General features: G+C 41.8%; 1 protein-coding gene across 3 annotated transcripts in view; it reads right to left on the bottom strand.

Annotated features, from left to right (window-relative positions):
* Positions 1-19,935, bottom strand: part of pkn1a (protein kinase N1a) — a 48,122-nt gene that overhangs the window by 10,672 nt on the left and 17,515 nt on the right. For 2 of the 3 annotated variants that reach the window (XM_023412808.2, XM_023412810.2), the window contains exons 1-7: positions 8,807-8,937; positions 7,666-7,860; positions 5,531-5,636; positions 5,116-5,264; positions 4,443-4,563; positions 951-1,096; positions 36-249 (exon numbers count right to left, since the gene is read on the bottom strand). In XM_023412808.2, the coding sequence (XP_023268576.1) occupies positions 36-249; positions 951-1,096; positions 4,443-4,563; positions 5,116-5,264; positions 5,531-5,636; positions 7,666-7,860; positions 8,807-8,848 (973 nt within the window). In that variant the 5' untranslated portion in view covers positions 8,849-8,937. Of the gene's footprint in view, positions 1-35; positions 250-950; positions 1,097-4,442; positions 4,564-5,115; positions 5,265-5,530; positions 5,637-7,665; positions 7,861-8,806; positions 8,938-19,935 lie in introns of those variants that run through there. The other variant, XM_023412809.2, reaches the window with a different exon arrangement.

The raw sequence follows: 19,935 nt of genomic DNA, 5'->3' as shown, positions 1-19,935 counted from the left end.
ATACGGGTGTTTGAGCTGTAATTTGTGTGACTTACCTGTGAGGGGTGAAGGTTTGTTGAGGGTGCTGTACTGGTTGTGGAGGTATGGGGCACCGTGGCGGGAGCTGAAGGCCGGGGAGGAGGCCAGGACCAGTTCCTCTTTGATGATGTTGGCCTTGGGGTGGTCCTCTGGTAGCTCCGCCAGACGCTGGTCCAGAGAGTCCCTCAGCAGGTCCAACCGCTGAGACGCCTCGCTGAGACGAGACTGCGCCTGCACAGCGTCGACACAGAGCAGCTTTAATATATATTAACATCCACCGGGTGAATGCTGAAATTGTTAAGTAAACTATTAACTCTCGATCTAATCTCACAGCCCTAACAATCCATCCCTACCATCCTATCATATGAATTATGTATTATGTATTATATATTATATTATATATTTATTTGGAAAAAACATAAGCCAGTATTTTCATCCAGTACCATCCTTCAAGAATGAAAAATGGGGTGTACCAGTAATGGATTTTCATTTCAAAACACTACAGACCAAAAGCCAGAAACCTCAGCACAAAGTAATAGAAGGGGTGAGTCACACTGGTACTGATCAACAACCCTTTCAACACCAACACAGATACAGTTATTTTGAGGGGTGGGGCAATACTGTATGTCATGTTGCAGCTGCTGTTGTGAAGATATCTCTTAAATGGTAGAGGGAGCTGAGACTGTGCAGTAGCTGAAAATGCTTTGGGAAATATCTGACTTCACAGAAACCTTTGGATTTCAATTTTTTTGCTTTGCGTCTCTGCTGGACCCATAAAGATAAAGCTGATGGCACTCTTATCTGACACCATATAATTTCATGATGCTGTAATGCTTGTGTTTATACTAAAGTATAAACATATAACAAATAGTGTGTGTGTGTGTGTGTGTGTGTGTGTGTGTGTGTGTGTGTGTGTGTGTGTCCGGTCTAACCTCAGACAGGGCTTTCTTGTCCTGAACCTTGCTGGCCCCCAGAAGCCTGAGCACATTTTTGGCCCCCTCAGCGACAGCATGTTCCACCCTGTAGTGATGCCTCAGCTCTTCAATACGCAGCTCCACCCCGCACAGGTCCTGGTTACCTGCAGTGGTGAAGTGGACCAATCACATGAATGTGGACTGAAGATATTATACCAGTTTCTGTTGTTTTTAAATCACAATTGCACATTTCATTAAGTTAGATTCTATCGCTTTATGTTGAAACTAGTCGTTTGTTTTGGCAGCGGTGTGTTATGGGGAACTCCCTTGGGCATACTAAGTTAGGTTAATGCTTTAATGCATGTCATGCATTACACAACAGTCAGACAAAGAAAACATTAGCAGCGCCTGGAGGGAGGTAAGCAGCGTCCATATCTCTCCACTGAGCAGCATTAACTTTAGCTCTGCCTCCAAATGGCTTTCTCCTCCCATCTCCCATCTTTAAAAGCAAACAGAGAAATAAAAAAATAAAAAACACCCTCTTTCGTGCATTTTATTTCTAAAAAATGCCCTGATTACTACCCCAGGTTAGCCAGCTAACATTAATAAGACAGATACACAGTTGTTTGCTGCGCTAGAAAAAAAAAAAAATCACCTATCTGATTCTGATATCACAATTAAAAACAACTGCCATTGATACAAATGGTTTCATAAATCAAGTCCTGCTGACAGGAGAGATATTAAATATGAAAGACCAGTGTAGAAATGATATAAATAACTGTATAAGAAATCATATACTGGAAACAAAAGGGGCTACATTTGAAGTTTGTGATATTCACCTCCACTGTAGACTAATGGCCATTTAAAAATGAAACAGTTGCTTGAGATAAAACACTGACAATTGCTTATTTCGACCGTTAAATGAAAAGACCCGGTAACATTTGGAATAAAAACAGAAAATCAGGTGTGACATGATCAGTCAAAAAGGAAAAACATACTCAAGCTCCCTCACTCAAAAAAGCAGGCCGGGGGTCAGCCTCAGAGTGACACCTGCCAAGCACAATTACAGCTAAGTGGTTAGCTTAATGGCACAGTAGTAGCCTCTCACCGTGGGCAACAAACACAACGGAGCACATAGATATGGAAAAAGGAGAGAGGGGGCATGTGATAAGGAAAAGGACAATAGGATAAATAGCATTCAAAAAAAGGTTCATTTGACTTTTAAATGTCAGGCTAGTGAAGAGGAAGGACCAAAGGACACAGAGATGTGATTGAAAATGATTTTTATGACTTATGAGCAGTTCAGAGCGTTGCATAAGACAGGAGAAGAAAGAAAGGAAAAGAGAAGGGGGTAGGGATGGAGGTGGATATGTATGCTTTTATCTCCTAATAAGGTGTTCTGCCTGGAGCCCAGACCCTGCTAGATGACCCCTCCACCGGGTGTGGTGCCTGGAGACTGTCTGTCTGTGTACACTATACACACAACCCGGTGGGGGTGTGTGAGTGCGTGGTTTAATGGAGAGAGTGAGATCAACCAAGAAAGAGCCTGTGTAGGACACTGGCACAACAGAACCAATTGAGAAAGCACAGAGAGGCATACAGGATAATCTTATGTGTTTGTGCACAACTTTAACTAAACCCCATTAAAAGAGCACTCCACTTGTTTAGCATTGCACTGCTACAACTTTGCCAGACTTACAATTGACAAAAAAAGGATCACAATTGATCCAGCAGAACCAGAGATGTCCTCTTTTTTTTATTCCACACATTCTTCGTACCTGTCAAAACCTGGCGCCTACATTACCCACAATGCAGCTAACTGTTCAGTTGGACATTCTGCTGTGTTACACTAGTAGTGGCAAATGTCGCCTGGAGCCTCTAGCCTCAAGCAGAGACGAGCACCAGAGGTCTCACTTCTTTTTCTCCCATTTTCAAACTTGTAGTCTTCAGCCCCAACCACTGCTGACTCAAGTGACATCACCTGAGGTAGTTTATCAGATTTCACGCAGCTCTCTCTGGGGTCACAAAGCCTAGTACTCCCAAAGACCGATAAACAGACTTTGATGTTTAAAATCGGTGGAGTTCCCCTTTAACTACAAAATCATTGCTGCTCAGTCTGGTCATAAACAGCTGTAATACTATTTTTATCACATTACAGCAGCAGAGGGAACTTTGGATCAATGAAAACCCTGCAGGTTTTCCACATGGAAGCCACAGAGGGATAAAGTGTGGCCTTAAAAGGCCCTTAAATAATCCTTCCGAATGGCCATTATCTTCTTGGCCTAAAAAGACACGGCCTTTCCTCACAGCCATCAGCTCCCTCAGTCTGACATGAGCAGAAAGGAATATACGGCCTCAAAGGCCCCTCCCACTGTTTTCTCCCTGCTCTCCTGCTGCAGTTAACCAACCCACCCACCTCTCCTGACCGTCAGCAGTGTGTTCCCAGCAGAGGGGCCGTAATGGTCCACGGCACTCACCGCTCAGCTTGGGCCACATATTCTGTTCAGTTGCATCAACACGGCAACATCCACATAAAAGCACTTCCACACATTTAATACATGCAATCACCCGCCCAGACAATGTTGTGCCTCTGCCTCTGCCTCTGCGTGTGTGCGTGCGTGCGTGTGTGTGTGTGTGTGTGTGTGTGTGTGTGTGTGTGAGAGAAAGAGACTTTTCATGTCCTGGTCCTTTTGTTGAAAGGTTGGATTTTTTTTTAGTCTACATCTGTGTGTGAATTTGATTGATTGTGGTAATGTGCCAGGTGGGCCATTTCACAGGCTTTGTATCATTCACACACATATTTGTCCACCCCAACCACTCACCCCCCCCCCCCCCACACACACACACACACAGATGACAGTCTATTGTGTATCAAACCCTAACCATCCTCTTCATCTTCTTCCCCACAAGACCTGGGCTGAGAAATGTGAAAACAGAGAGACAGCTCTTGATTTATCTGTTTCTGCAAATGTGTGTCTGCGAATCTGGAGCCACTGCTAAGAACAAAATGTTTGACATGCAGAGAAACAGAAAGACTGCAGATCACATGAGAACATGAACAAGACCCAGCAAAAAGCATCCTGTTAGTGCCAGCTGCCCACTGTCATAAACCACAAAGTATAACGCTTCGGTTTAAGATGTCTGCTATCACAGGAAGAAAAACAGTTCAGTTCACATGACACTGACAGATGAAAAAAAAATTCTGTCCAAGAACAATAACAGAATGTCTGTCAAAATTATTAGTGTATGTTTTTTGTATATGTCTCTTTTTGTCCGTTCCAGGGTTTTATGTGTAATAAGTACAGTATGTACAGTATTTAGCATTTCATACTGCAACCACAAGACCAAATGTTGTAAACATTTAAATGTTATGCCAACAATATACAAGCCACCAGGGCGAGTTTCCCTTATTGTGCAAGACTATTGTCACAAGTATGTTTTGCAATACTGGTACAACATTGTGTCAGCTATACTTTGTATACACTCATTTAGCCAATCACTCAGACTTACCCTGTGTGTCGTCATTGTGCTCGGTGGCCTGCACAGCCTTGCGGATTTGCATGCGGATAATGTCTATTTTGGTTTTACTGTCCTGCAGCATTTGCTGGGCCGTCTGCAGCATCTTCTTATCCTGATTGAAACAGGAGGGAAACACTCAGCGAATCACGTGATCGGAAGCTACAAATCCATATATCATAAAACTAGAAAGATGTATGACAGATCAATGGTGCTGTCACTTTATCTTACAGTTTTACAAAAACACAGAGAAACTAGGAGAGGAGCGTTTGTGTTTCTCTCGTGTTGATTTATTGAATGAGCCTCAAAGTCTTCTTTAAGGTCTCTCAGCAGTGAAACACAAAAGAACTAAAGGGTGTGAGAGCAAGGTGAAGGGTAAGGTGAAACAGATGCTGCTGGTGATATGGTGTGGGGAAGGGTTCTTGTGTGTCACAGGTTATATGCATTTAGAGATCAACATCTGAGTCAGCAGATCGCAAGGTTGTTGATAGCGAAGGTGCACACACAAACACTGTGAGTTATCAGCCACCTGGGGGAGGGGTATGATGCGTGCGGCCTGTACCCTTCAAAATATTATCCTTGTAGTCAATGATAAGTGTGTTACACTTCGTCTGGTTGTGTTCAGGTGTGTGTATGTGCATGTGTGGATAGAGTCGATGTCCTGTACCTTGGTGGATCCATTGGCGTAGATGGGTATCATGTTCTCAACTCCCTGTTTGACTTTGAGCTCAATGTTGAGCTGTCTCTCCAGGGCAGCGATGCGCTCCTTGTGGGCTGACGTTCGGCTCTCTGCCCCAGGAGACTGAGGACACTCATCTGTGGACGAAAGGGAAAGGTTAGAGATGATATAAAAAAAGGAGCAAAATAAGGGTTCACATGCTGTGCTCCAAAATGAAAATGCTCTTGAGGGAATTTCCTTTAATGCCAAATAATATTGTTGCACTCTTGAATTTTAATAGCAGAATGTAAAAGGTTAATATCCTGCAATACTGGAGCAGTTTTGACGACTCTGTCACGGTTGTCTGGAACAAAAGCACGTGGTAGATTTAACAACAAGGAGTTACAGTTTATGACATACATACCTTTATTCTCCTCTCCTCCCTTAACCACAATGTGAGCATCCAGCTCCTGCAGTTGAGCATGCAGGTTGTCCAGTCTGCGGTTCGAAGACCGCAGCTGACTGTCCACCTGTAGACAAAAACACTGCATGAAGCCTCCTTTCATTTCCTTTCAGGGAAATTATATTATAACACTACATCTTATTTTCTGTATAAAAACATCAGTATACCAGCCTAGCAGTAAAACAAGAAAGAGCAGGTGTTTGTCTTTGAACTGGTTCTACAAGAAAACACTAAGCTTTCAATTCTTCTCCTGAAATACCAGAAAATCTATTTGATCCTTTAAGTCAATTGTTAAGCTTCCTGACAAGTCTTCCCATCTTGAAGTTGGCTCTCTGTCTCAGTTTTGTTTAACGTGCTTAATTTAGACATAATGTAAGTCTGCAAGCAGCAACAGGCAAGTAGCTTAAAACCTTGTTGAAAAGGTCTCCATTAATGTAAATGCTGATGGGTAATTTGTTGAACAATCAGGGAACTTATTAGAAATAAAGTTGGCATCTCTCCGTGTTAACTTACTCTAATCAAACCAGTATAAATACAGCTGAGTGAACTATTGTGCCTTATCTTTGAACAATCCTGACCTTCTATTTACATGTTTTTCTGTTTCTGTTGTCAGAAAATAGAGCAAATTTGAAACAGTGATTAAAACGTGGCCAATTAACACTACATCTTAACTTTCAAGCTGCTGCTCTACATTGCTAAAATCCTGATTTTATAAATGCGAATTTGTCAGACAAAATCAGACTGTGCTGTGATTTGATTATATGTTCTTGTAAAATGATCTCTCAGGGAGAAAGTTAGAAGCGACTGAATATCTTTCTTATTTTGTCTCTCACACAGCGCACAGTCTCTGTCTGGGTAACAAACTGCTGCTCTGCCTCTCTGCCACTCACTAAGCAGAGTAGATGTGAGAGAGGGCATTACTGGTGACTCTTCCCTAATTAGCCAAGGTTTATCCAAAGAAGTTTCTAGATTTGTTGCTAAGTGCTTTTTTAAAAAAAAATCTCTAAATCTAGCGACAAATGCGCTAAGTTGGCAACACTGCAGGCTGTAGATGCCCCCTAATAGAAACTGTTTGCATCAATGAACTTTGAAACAGCAGTAGCCAATGGGGAAACTCCAAATCAGTCACGTGGTGTTCAGCTGACCATTGGTGGAATTATGATCACTCATCTCTAACACACTCACGACCATTTGCGTTTACAGGGCTGGACACACCGTTGTAGTCCATCCGAATATGCTAGTATAATGATCCATGCTCAGTGAACTGTTGCTTCAATCATAAAACTACAACTCCAGTTTGCAGTAAACACTTTTTATTGACAACAATTTGTATACAAAATCTAAGCAACCTTCTTAAATTCCTCTCTTGATATCTAAAATCGCCCGTGAGAAAAGCATTTAATCCTCCAACTGCTCGAGTGGTGCTGCTCACACTCTCAAACAGACAGAGCCTGGCACTGCTGCTGCTTCCCAGCAGATGTACTGGGCAGATCCAGGAAGTAAACGTGTGAACCTGTGTGATTGTGAGGCAGGGTACCGTGGGAATGCCCTGCTTCATGATGTGGAAATATATGGTCAGTGAGCCTGGTCGAAATATTGGTCCTCTGAGGATTTAAAAATCATCGTCAGATCCTACAGAAAGTCCCAACTATATGTAAAGACAAACAGGATAAAGGCTCAACATACCAGTGTCTGATTCACCAGCCACTGTTCTAGTCACAGTCATTAAACTGGTTTCCTGAAGTGATACTGACGTAAAAGTCTATGATTTTCCAACTTTAAAGTTGTCAGAGTGCTTCCATGATCTTATCATTTTATTCCTGCCTTGTTTGTTACTGATAATTTGTCTGGGGGGATGAAACATTGGGTTCCTGCCCATTTCTGTGCTTGCTGTTAAGAATAACAATTTGATGCATTCTCATATATCCTGGTTAATTGTTTTCTTGGCAAACCCCTGACGTTCCCTGTTGATACTTCAGATCTTCTATTACCAGTGGGAAACCTGTTTTAAAGCTCACTCCTACTAAACATGAGACTTGTGGTTAGATAAAAAACACTAGGGACCTGCAGAGGATCTATGGGCGACTGTGGCTGACCTGCTGAGCGTTCCTCTTGTCAGTCGTCGCCCTGCGCAGGTTCTCCGCTCCTTCCTTGATCTTCAGCTCCTTGCGTATCTCTCTGCGGATCCTCTCACGCTGCTCGTCCAGAAGCTGCTGCACACTGGAGTCAGAAAAGTCTGATTTCTCGTCTAGACCGAGCTGCTCCAGAACCGACAGCCCACCTGGGTCACTCTGGACAGGTGGACGGAGAAGGAGAGAGGGAGGGGGAAAACAAGGAATATGCAGGACAAATGAAAGAGATTAGGCAACGCAATTATAAACAGAATAAAGATTGCTGTTTTGAAAATACAAGGCTTAATTTACAACATAATCAGCCTGGTAAGAGGAGGTGTTGAGAGTGAAGCAGACAGAAGAGGAAGAGATGGTGAGCAGGATAAGACAGTAATAGGAGGAAAGAGATAAAGGGGGAGAGACGACAGTCATAGGTGAGAGAGGGAAAAGGCCAGAGTTGGGTAAGAAGGAAAAAAAAAAAAAAAAAAAAAAAAAAACTAGAAAAGGAAGCCAGAGGATGGGAAAAGAGACAGCAGCAGTGAGGAATGACAAAAATCTTGTTCAGCCATTGTTTATAATATTTCAAAACAAATCTGTAATGTCAGACCGGTTTACAACAAGAGCTTTAGAATTACTGATGTTCAAGAGTAGCATTAGAGATTTTCAGGATAGTCTTCCTGCCAAAGGGGCTAAAACTCAATAAAATACACTAACATAAAAGTGAATCACAAATCTGTCCCATGACCTGTGCTGTCCATTGTCCTCATTCAGCCTTTTCTCATGATCCGGTTCTTCTCTACTGTGTGAGAAATGCTGATGGTCTTAACTTGATAAACACATTTTCTACACTTCAAGACCAGCAAACAATAGGGCTCCGCTTCTGCTTAATTTCTTCAACTTCTAGGAACGTTTTCCTGCCTATGAGCAAGATAACCTTGTGTACTTGTAAAAAAAAAAATCACCTCTAGCAGTGCTACAACTTGCCACAGAGCGAGACCTGGAGACTCAACGAGCCACACAATCAGGAACACCGCAGGAGACAGAGTGTTAATCACTAGAAATTGCAGCGACTCAGCCACTATTACAGGAACACACAAATCAAACAAACAACTCAACAACACTTCACCTCCGAGCTGTCCTCATCCTCTTCGTCACCATGCCAACACATAGTTCGCTCAGGTTTGATGTCCCCCCCTCCAAAAAAAAAAAAAAAAATGACAAAAAGGAACAGAAATCTTTGGTTCGCTCCTGAGCTCAGCCAAACAGTTAATGCCACACTGAGAACAAAATGGGTTTTGGGGGGTGAGAGGGGGGTGGAGGGGACGATAAAAAGAGATAAAGAGAGAGAGAGTTAAGTGAGGGAGGAGGGGGAACGCCTCCGAAAGAGGATATCCGTCCTAACACCAAGCTGCTCAGGCCTTTCCTGTTTCCTTTGTGATTTTGCTGCTGTCAGTGGAGTGCGAGACATGGAGAAAAGGACAGAGACTCTATACATCAAGAACACATCCTCCCTGGTCAAGGTTTTGTAGATCATTCTCAGATCTGCGGCACTAAGCCTGTACGATGTCAAGTCTTCCCCAGCTGCTTATGCTCACTGATTAATCAGATCTGGCTTGAAGTGGATTTGTGACAGTTTTTTTTTTATTTTTTTTGTATTTTGCTCTCACTAGGGTCAGTGATATAATCTTGAGGGCGGAAACAAGGGAAGGATGCGTTTTCGAAGTACTGGATCAAAGCCAGGGAGTAAGGTTGAGCTGCATTTCGGCCCCCCGCTTAACTTCTGATTTCCTTTGGGCCCCACATCTACAAATCCCAGTGGTGATTCCCCTTCGTCTATAGAAAAAAACTATGGGATTGAAACACAGCCGCATCTGACAATATGATTATATCTGTATTATCTGTAAGCAGCAGTGGGTGGAGTTAGTGTCCTAATACTAGCCTAAAACATCATCCTTGCAACCTGGAAAATGAGCATACAGCACAAGACCCCTTTATGCAGCACAACAAGGAGCTTACACATGTAATTGCATGTCACACTGTGCATAGTGCACATGAGGCTTTACCTTGTCCATCTTAGGTATTAGAAAGTTATCTCTATAAATATATATATTCACATTCACATGTATTAGAGAATTGAGAGAGAGAGAGAGAGAGAGAGTGAAAAAGAAATGCAGAAAGAAAGAATGCTGCTTACACTACAAGAAAGACAGGAAGAGGTAAGCAGCTAGCAGCTAGCCCTGTGCTACAGCTAACACACTGGCAGCTGATAGGGCGTCATAGGACTGATGTTAACACTGCACAACAGTGGGAAAAGATAAAGGAGTGGCCTGTGACATCACTAAAGATGACCAAAGACAATGATGAAAGACATTTACTAATTGCTTAACACAGTCTCTATTACAGGTGGGATTTGATTTCACCAAAATACTTTAACGATGAAACTTATGTCTGTGGGGAAACTGATTTTATTGCCGAGGGAAAGGAAAACAATCAGTCCTATAAAACAAAAAGCAAGTCGTGCTGATACAGTACATTCACCGACAACTTTTGAGCTTCGGGGAAACAGTTCAGGTTGGTGGAAATGTTTAACATATTTTCTTGTCACTGCAGAAGAATTTGAGCGCACAAAGAGTGGGCTAATTATGTCTGTAATTTCATGGTCATTTTGTGGTTTGCCCACATGACACTGACTCATCTCCCTCTAAGCCTCAGTAGATCTGTGTGTAGCCCAGAAAAGAAATATGACATCAACTGAAGACGGAGAGTTTTATTTCCTTTCATCTGAGAAGACAGACTGACCCACACAGAGGTTCTATGAATTTAGGGTAAACAGACTCCTTTAACTTCCTGGCTGTAAAGCAAGCACACACACATAAGTCTAAGGCAGCAGTCACTCTATATTAAAGCTTTAAAACTAATTATGGATAATAAGTTTTTGATACCTGTGGTACAATCTGCAATTTATTTCAATTAGCATGTAAACTGAGGAATTTATTATCAATACTTGCCTCAAAAGGTTTTGGCAGTTTGGTTACTGATCTACTGCTGGTTGAAAATATTCAAACATGGGATGCAAACAAAACTGTTAGATAATTCATAATGAGTGTGTTGGTTTTGCAGAACATTATGATGTCACAATGAAGTTGACCATTGACCGTATGGGTATAAAATGTCATCACTTCATCATTTTATCCCATTAGACATTTGTGTTACATGTTGTCATAATTAGGGTATGAATTTGTGAGTTATGGCCAAAAACGTGTTTTGTGTGGTCACAATGACCTTGACCTTTCACCACAAAATTTTAATCAGTTCATCCTCGAGTCCAAATGAATGTTTGTGCCAAATGTGAAGAAACTCCCACAAGGTGTTACTGCGATATCGCCTTCACGAAAATGGGACGTACGAAAATGTACGGACGTACAGACGGACAACCCAAAAACATTTCCCCATCTCCACCTCCCTGTGTAAAGTGTGCATTTGATCCCCACCTATCAATGTAAGAAACACTGGGGAAATGTTTGCCTACCTCTTACAGCATCAGTCACAGTGGGAGTAACTACTGTTGCTTAAAAGAGGTTGAAGTGTATCAGCATTACTGTGTATTGTTGTGTTTCTTACTGCCAAGTGATTATGTGTCAGATGCCGACTGATTGTGTAACTGAACTGGCGAGAGGTTGTTTGAGTTCTTCTGCTCTGCTCTTACCCCCCCTCTTATCCAGACTCTGACTTCAAGCAGAGATCCATAGTAACTTCACACAAAATAAACGGGTGGTGTTCTTAGTTTCAACAGTGACTGTGCTCAGTCTTTATGAACTGACACTGAAACTCGCATGAATGAATGGAGGGTTGTTTCTTCAATCCAGTCCAGTTGCCTTTGACTTAAGATTAACAAGACTAATTCTGAGATATGGCACTTTCTTTACTAATCTTAAAAGGTTTACAACAAGTGTTCAGTGTTTCCAGATTGGGTGTTTTTCTACTTTCTTTTAAGCCATGTTGGCAGCATGGCTCTGAGAACGGCAGTGTTGGTCTGCCAACCGCTTTGGTCCAGACTGAAATATCTCAGCAACTACTGGATGGAGTGTGTCTCAGAGGAGGAGTCCTGCTGACTTTGGTAAACCGCTGACTTTTCCTCTAGTGCCACCATGATGTTGACAGATGTAGACATTTCTGTCAAAACCAAAGCCAGAAATGTCTAAACAACTGCTGGATGAATTTCCTTGAGATATGGTACAGACAATTATGTCCCCTCAGGATGAATCGCAATAACATTAGAGATTTTCTAACTCTTTCTCTAACAGCATCATCTAATACCTGCAAAACTACTGACATTCCCCTGCTTTTAACACACATACTAACGCACTAACCTAACATGCCGAACAAGCTTAACATTATACCTGCTTCATGTCAGCATGTTAGCTTTGAGATTATGAGCATTTTGGTATGGTGACATTAGGGTTTAGCTCACAGGCTCACAGAGCCACTTACATGCCTGTTCAGTCTTGTTGTAATACTTAGGCAGCAAATAGAGATGAAGACATAGAGGCTAAATTCAAGTGAATTACAATATACTGAGATCAACAAGGACGCCATCACAACTGCCACGCTGACTGACTGATGAGTCACAAAACCAAATTTCAATGTCATTAGGATAAAACCTCTTCAAAGCTTCTTAAAAAATGACATCACATATAAATATGTTGAACAGGCAAGAAATGCCAACACATTAAAAAAGCCTGAGCTACTGTATGTGACGATTGGACAGGCTTGAGGCTCTGTATGGGCTGTGTGGCAGTCTACTGTTCTTTCCCTAAAAAGGAAATAAAATTTAACCTAAAATTGTACTTTTACAGTGAAATCCACCAGCACTTTACAATCAACCCAGACTCTGACTTAAAGGCTCTGGTTGTATTATGTATTTACAATATCATCGGTCTCTGCTCCAAACGACACGGCCGATTGTTCAGTGACACTCGGCTCAGTCCAGCACCCTTCAGGAAGTGTCGTATGTCCAGTTGGTGCGAACATGTCTGCTGTCACTTCCAACACAGCGTGTGTTAAAGATGTGTTAACAGCAGCAGATGTTGACAACGTGTTCTGACAAACATACTGTATGTGTCGCAGGGAGGAAACACCGCATGAGTTGTCACAAACCATTTACATTGACATTTACCAATTTGGCTGACGCTCACTGAAGCTTCAATTAGTCAGAAAAAGATGTGAAATTGACACACTTTATTTAGGACTGAGACCTTTTTAATGAACTGATCTCAGCAGTTAAAGAGTTGAAACTGACACACTGCTCAACTTCATCCTCTCATTGTTGACCCTGTGTAACACTACAAAGATGGCGGCAGCTAACGGGCAGGAATGACTCATCCCACGCAGCTTGTTAGTGAACTAGCCCAGGGAGGAACATTCAGCAGCGGTGTCCAGGGAAGTAATGACGCGCTAATTCAATAGATAACGGCGCCACGCAAACTTAATTCAATGAGACTGTGTGAGCAGCATAGAGGAGCCTAGGGCTGGACAGAGAAGGACGAGACAGAACATGGGTAACATGACGTTTTGTGTGTGTCTATATGTGTGTGTGTGTGTGTGTTTGTGGGGACAATGCCTGGAGTTTTCCTACTGAGTGATAATGACCCCTCGGTACAGAGATAGTGCCCACACGGAGGTCATGGAAAGGCGTGGTCGTGCAAGCGTCCATGACATGTACAAAAATAGGAGGAGAGATATTCACTTTTAATGAATGCACACAGTGATGCACACACACACACACACACACACACACACACACACACACACACACACAAAAAACCCCTCTCACTTTCCAGTGAAACGTGAGGACATGTCTCTCGGGGAGTGAGGCCACAGAGCTCAGCCCTTTTCTGACTGAGGCCTGTGTTGTTGTAGAGGGTGTGTACTCTTAGGGCTCCACTACAGTCATTTCAAAATCCACTTTATTGTTTTCTCGAGAGGCTGTTGAATTGGAAGCTAGGTGAAAATGCCATTACAGCTGTTGCTTGATGTTTGTTCTGTCGTCACAGATGAAGGACAGTGGAGCTCTGCCTCTGCTCAAAGTCACAGCAAAGAATAGAGGAGGAAGAAAAAAGAAGAGGAAGAAGATGAAAGAAAGGATTCTGCCAGCATTTTATACAGAACCAAAAAGTGAAGATGGTGTTGATGGTAATGATAAATGAGAGACTACTTTCATAAAAAATACTTTCCCATCATCCGTGTGTTTTATAACGGTAATAGAAAAAGGTAAGAGTATATTTTAACCCGGGGTTGGACTCTTGAGACTTGTTCAAAATTATTTTGAAACTTTTAGGAGGCTCATGCTGCTTCTGCCGATACACTGTGCTTGTTCTGTAGGAGTTTGCATTTCTTTAAACTCATTGGAGGTGGCACGTGCAAAGACAGCATGACCATAAACAAAAGAATTGGAAAAAACTTTTGACTTGATGATGGTGCTGGTTAATTTAAGGTAAACACTGAATATATTACTTAATTCATCCTGAGGAGAACATGAATGTTTTTATCGAATATCATACCAATCCATCTAATAGTTGATGAGTGACAACCTGCTGGTGGTGCTAAAGGGAAAAGTCACAACATCACCAAAGTCATAAGAATTCATAATCACAATTAATCAAAATATTATTGGAATTGCTTTATGGCCAAGTGCAATATCCAAATCACAGGAGCTGTAATTTTGTTTTGATAAAAGGTAAAATGCGTCACAACATACCATAAACGAAGCGCTGTGGTGCTACAGAGATGCACCAGCCTACAAATTATACTCTTCAAACATAAAGCAACATGCTTGTTTGGTACATGCCCCAGCAAAAATCACACCATCATCATTTTTATATTTTTTACATATTATTTATGAAAACGAAATGCAAAAATTACCAATCCAACTGAAATCACAATATGTGTCAAAATAATCGCAATATAAATTATATACTTTTTGCATATTGTTCAGCTTCAATTGACATGTCTGAAAAAAAATTCATCTGAATCGGTTCAGTAGATGTGGTTGAGATATTTGAGTCTGGACCAAAGTGGTGGACTGACTGATCGACACTGCCATCCATAGAGCCACGGTTCGGCTAAAAACTGTATGAATAGTAAAGATGTCAGGTTTCTCCGACAAACACACACCAGCACGTAAAGTATGACAGAAGCATGAGTCTGCAAAGGCTCTGATATTTTATATTCTGTTGTTTTACAGTAACTTGCACGTCATTTCCTGTACACGTCTTCCACTGCCACATGGGCCACTTTATATTATTCTGCTGAAAAGACCAACCTGCAGGGAAATACCACTGTCTATTCTTGTCAGACTGATAGACTGCATGGCAGAGAGGCAGGGAGACGGAGCGAGGCTAAATAAGTGCACGGTGTGTTATGTCCAGGAATACTGGACAAGGAGGAAGAGGGAAATAAAAACCAAACATTTACCATTTCCTTCAAGGAAAGGTTGGTTTAACACCAGTCTTCATGTGTCGGGAAAATACTAGGATTCTTGTAAAACTATTTAATCCATCCACAGCAGATATATGTTGCTAGTGGCACAGTAATACTCATATGCAAACAGACAATCATCAGCAAGTGGACCATCTACCATGGAGACTGGAAAAAAAAAAAAACCACACACACACACTGGCAGGAGCAAAAGCCAGTTTGTCCAGTCACGCTCATGAAAAAGACAGAGAGAGAAAGAGAAGTGGTTAGCGAGGGGCTGAGAGGGAGAGAACCATAGACCAGGCAAACAAAGAGAGAGCAGCGAGGGGACAGGAAGAGAGGGAGGAGAGAGACGGATGAGGCACAGCTGAGCGGGTCACAGGGTTGAAGCAGACAGAGCAGACAAATAAGCACAGAAAGAAAGAAAGGAGATGGAAATGGGGCAGAGAAGAGCAATGAATCAGCAACCACACTGCAACTACAATGTGTAACAACTCAACCACTCAAGTGTGCATCAAAATAGATCACGAACAGGAGAGAAAAGTAGTGAGTGAATCTTTTGTACATTTAAACTAATAAACAATATTTTTCAAAAAATATTCAGTTTTATCATATGATAAAGAAAGTATCGAATCTCCTGCAGAAATGACTCAAATGGTAAATCGATAAACAAAATAGGTGCAGATTAATTGTCTGTCAATCAGCTAATCGACTAATTGTTTCAGTTTTCCATGATATAACATCAGCAGAAGTAGGAGGTAGGGCAATGCAATAATCAGGACAGGGTGACCTGACCCTGCTCAAACACACCCACATACACAAACACACTCGTGAGAATGAGGGCAGGGACAGCCAGTGTTTGACCTTTAACCCCTTTGGTCATGTGAACCACCTGCAGGCCTTCCTACGTCACCTCCCTTACCGCATCCCATTCTTTCCTCCATCCTCCCACTCTACCTCCTTTGTCCATCACTCTCCGTCTTCTTCATAGGCTCTGCTTCTTTTAACTAAAAATCCTCACCACTGTCCCTCCCCCTAACTCCCCTCATCTTGGCCTCCTTCTGCTTCCCGCCTTCCCTGCAGTTTGAAGCGGGACCCTACCAAAGTTGTCTGGCTTTAAACGTAGTATATCCTTTTTAATTTCCACAATGACCCCCAACTTCAACTTATAGCCTCACATCCCCACCCTCAAAAGGAAATTCATACAAAATAAGCAGCGCTTTTGGCAGAACACATTGACTTTAAGAATGTCCCTTGCTTCTATTACGGCAGCTGAGTCTGTCATTTGTGTTCTGTCAGTTCTGTCATGTTATTCGTAAAACTTGGCTCAACCTGACAGCCATTGTTTTCACCACCTATTGGCCACATCACTCCTTTAATTCAGGTCTGTATGAATCTGTCAACTTGGCAGTTGTGGAGGAAACCTTACATTTTGAGCTTCATCCAATTTTCAGTGACAGGACAAATATGACTGCCAAACTCATTTGTCTTACACTTATGAACTCTTAAAACAAATAAGTGGAACTCAAGAGCAACACCCACCAGCTTTGCTCCGACCGGGACGTGTTATCTGATGCGCGTCAACTCATTCATGTAGCACACAACAGAGAATCGATGAGATATGCAAATGTGACAAAGCTGCTGCTTATCTGAAGACTTGACCCTAAGGCTGGAAACTAATGATTGTCATTATATCTTGCAGTTATTTTCTTGATTAACTGATGAATTATTTGTTCTATGAACTAATAGAAGTATTAGAAAAGTCATAAATTCTCATCACAAGAGCCCAAACTGACTTCTCCAAATGTCTTGTTTTATTACACCAACAGTCCAAAACCACAAAATATTCAATTTACTATCATTTAAATCGAAAGAAAGCAGCAAATTTGCACCTTTGAGAACCTGAACTATAAAATGTTGCCTCTTTTAGCTAGAAAAATTACTTTTCTGTCAATCGGCTAATTGATTAAACAGCTAATCATTTAAGCTTTAGTTGACTTTAATGAACGCTGGAAAATAGGACTGCAGTGTAAATCTGCAATAATGCACATCAATAGTTGTCCATTTTCTCTCCTCCCCCCTCCTCTGCCTCTAAATAGAGGCAGAATAGACAGAGTAGACCAACTGCATATCAAACAAAGAGACAGTCCTCCTTAGATATGACTCAGATATATACAAGTGAGTGAGAGTTGGAGGGAGTTTTGAAAGTGAGTTGGAGGGTAAGAGAAAAGAGAGAGAAAAAAATACAACTCCACGTTTACTCCAGATATCAGCTGACGGACGAAAGGCCTAAGGGGAGAAAACAGGACTGTGGTGTAAATCACAGTGGAGGGACTTTGTTTCAAAATCTCTTCCCTCATCTCTTTCCCATGTGTTGGAGGCGCTGTTTTGTTATGCAAAAACCTTGGGCGGAGTACTTCAATCTCACCTGGACTACTGCTCACATGCTGCAACACAGACAAACAAAGCCACAGTAGAAATACATGACATGGAGTGTCCAACATCAGGTGCAAATATTCATCTGATCTTCTCAACGCCAATATAAATGGTCTGGTAAAAATACATAAAGAGTTTGGAATCTGCTGCCTGTGTGAAGTATGATGTGTCATCATGTGCATGAGTTTGCCTGTTAGTTGGATCCATTCAATATGACTGATCAATCAGTCCTACCAGGGGAACTGTACATTGTGTTTGTTCCAAAGCACGCAAAGGGTTTCAAATTAGCACTGAGTCACCATTCTAGGTTATTGAATATCTTAGCCCAAGAGTTTAAACGAGTTTAAACACAGTCACAGATGACTTCCATAAAACGTTTTAGCACATACATATGCAGGGTCTTTGGTGACCTCCCAGGATCCTGATCTCATCTGGGCCTCACACACATCCAATCATTCTCAAACATGATTTATATGCTTTTTTGGTAACCATCTAATGTTCTTCTAATGTTTCCATCAAGTTGCTGATCCATCTTCTGGGTGCGTACTCTGACCTTCCAGTTTCCCTGAAACTAGAAGGAGCAGGAGGTTTCAGTCCAGATGGACCCCTAATCCGCTAATTTAGGGTGTTGAAAAATTTAAGTGAACCAAAATGGATGACCAAAAACCATGTGAGAACGTTCACTCTGCTCATGTGTCTAGGGTTGGAGTGAGAACGTAAACACGGGAAGAGGTTCCTGAAGAAAATCCTACCTGCCCACATTCAGCTAACTTTGTTGCTGTAATATTGGCCTGGCTCTACTGCATAGTGTTCATAAACACACAATGACACAGTGCAACAGACACACAACTAGATTAGCTCACTGAAAGGGAATTAACGACTATTTTGACAATCAATTAATGGTCTTTTTTTTCCCGGAAAAAAATGCAAAATGTGTGCTGCTTTTCTTTGATGTTTAGAACTGAGTATTTGGGGATTGTTGGTTGTCTGTTTGCTGGACAAAAACAGACTGAATACATCTCCATGGACTATGGGACACTGTCATTGGCGTTTATCATTATTTTGCCACATTAACGACATTAATAAAAAGAATAATTTAAAAAAAGGAAGATCAATTGATAATGAAAATAATCATTAGTTAAAGCCAGAACAGATCTTTGCAGTAAGAGAAGCAACAGGTAAGAATAAAATGGCTGAATTCAGAGGGCCTGAAAATGTTTAGAGAGGAAGAGCAAAGGATGAATCAATCAAACAGAGACCGCAGTAGACAGAGGTAGATGTTAAATGACAAACATCCCCAGGTGGGAATGTAAACACAATCTGTCCGGGGTGAAGTGTCTCCAGAGAGAGAGAGAGGGAGAGAGAGAGAGAGAGAGAGAGAGAGAGAGAGAGAGAGAGAGAGAGACCGCTTTATTCTCCTGAGGACAAACACACTGAGGCTGACATTCACACCGGCTACATTACTCTTCCTCCTCTGCAGGGCGAGGATCCCCGACACAGCGGGTCACCTGTCAATCAATATCTGTCCCAGAGGTGCCAAGTGAGCGGACCAGGCACATATCAATCACTGTGCAATCCCTGCCCTGCTGAGTCATTGATGAGGCTTTACAGCTGTCAGTCATCCTCAGGCTGGTGCCCACAAAAGGCCGACATGCAGCGTGAGGAGTTTACAAAAAACACTGCGATAGAGACAACATAGATGTAGCCTTTTTCAGTAATCGTCTAAAATGAATCCAGGTGGGAATGTAAACACACACCGGCCCTCAAGTGGAATATTTGGCTTTTACAACATGGCTACATTTTTTAAGATCTATTTATTCGGGGAGGATTTACTGAGTATTCAAACCGTTTCTCAGAAACTCCCTGCTTGTCAGAACGCTGGTTCTTAACATACATCTCTGCAAGTAGATGAACACCGGCAGAGCACAAACACACAGAAAAGAGACGAAAAGCAGCCATTAGCTTCAGTCAACCTGTCCACACTGATGACGTGTTAGAAAAGCAGAGCAGCTTCAGTCATTCTGATCGTACCAGTTGTAACTACTGGTGAAGGCAAGACTGTTACATCCTGTATTTTGTTTAAACGCAGAGAAAAGCATGAAGACATACACATATGTCAATTAATTCAGAGGAACTATTTAAGATACGTACAGTATGTGGGTGTACCTTGTGCATGGCCTTCAGATTTTCAAAACTAAAGGCACGGCCATGTTAAAAACAATTAATTAATTAATCATATACCAAAACTATCCGATGAGTTTATTTTTCTGATTTAAACATCAGAAATTGTTGAAGTCGTCTGATCTATAACGGAAAACATACAGACTTGATATCGTATGGAGT

Source organism: Seriola lalandi, unplaced genomic scaffold, assembly GCF_002814215.2.
Source record: "Seriola lalandi dorsalis isolate HSWRI2012SDOR001 ecotype SW California unplaced genomic scaffold, Sedor1 jcf7180002054487, whole genome shotgun sequence".
NCBI lineage: Eukaryota > Metazoa > Chordata > Actinopteri > Carangiformes > Carangidae > Seriola > Seriola lalandi.
This window is presented reverse-complemented; position numbering and strand designations above follow the sequence as displayed.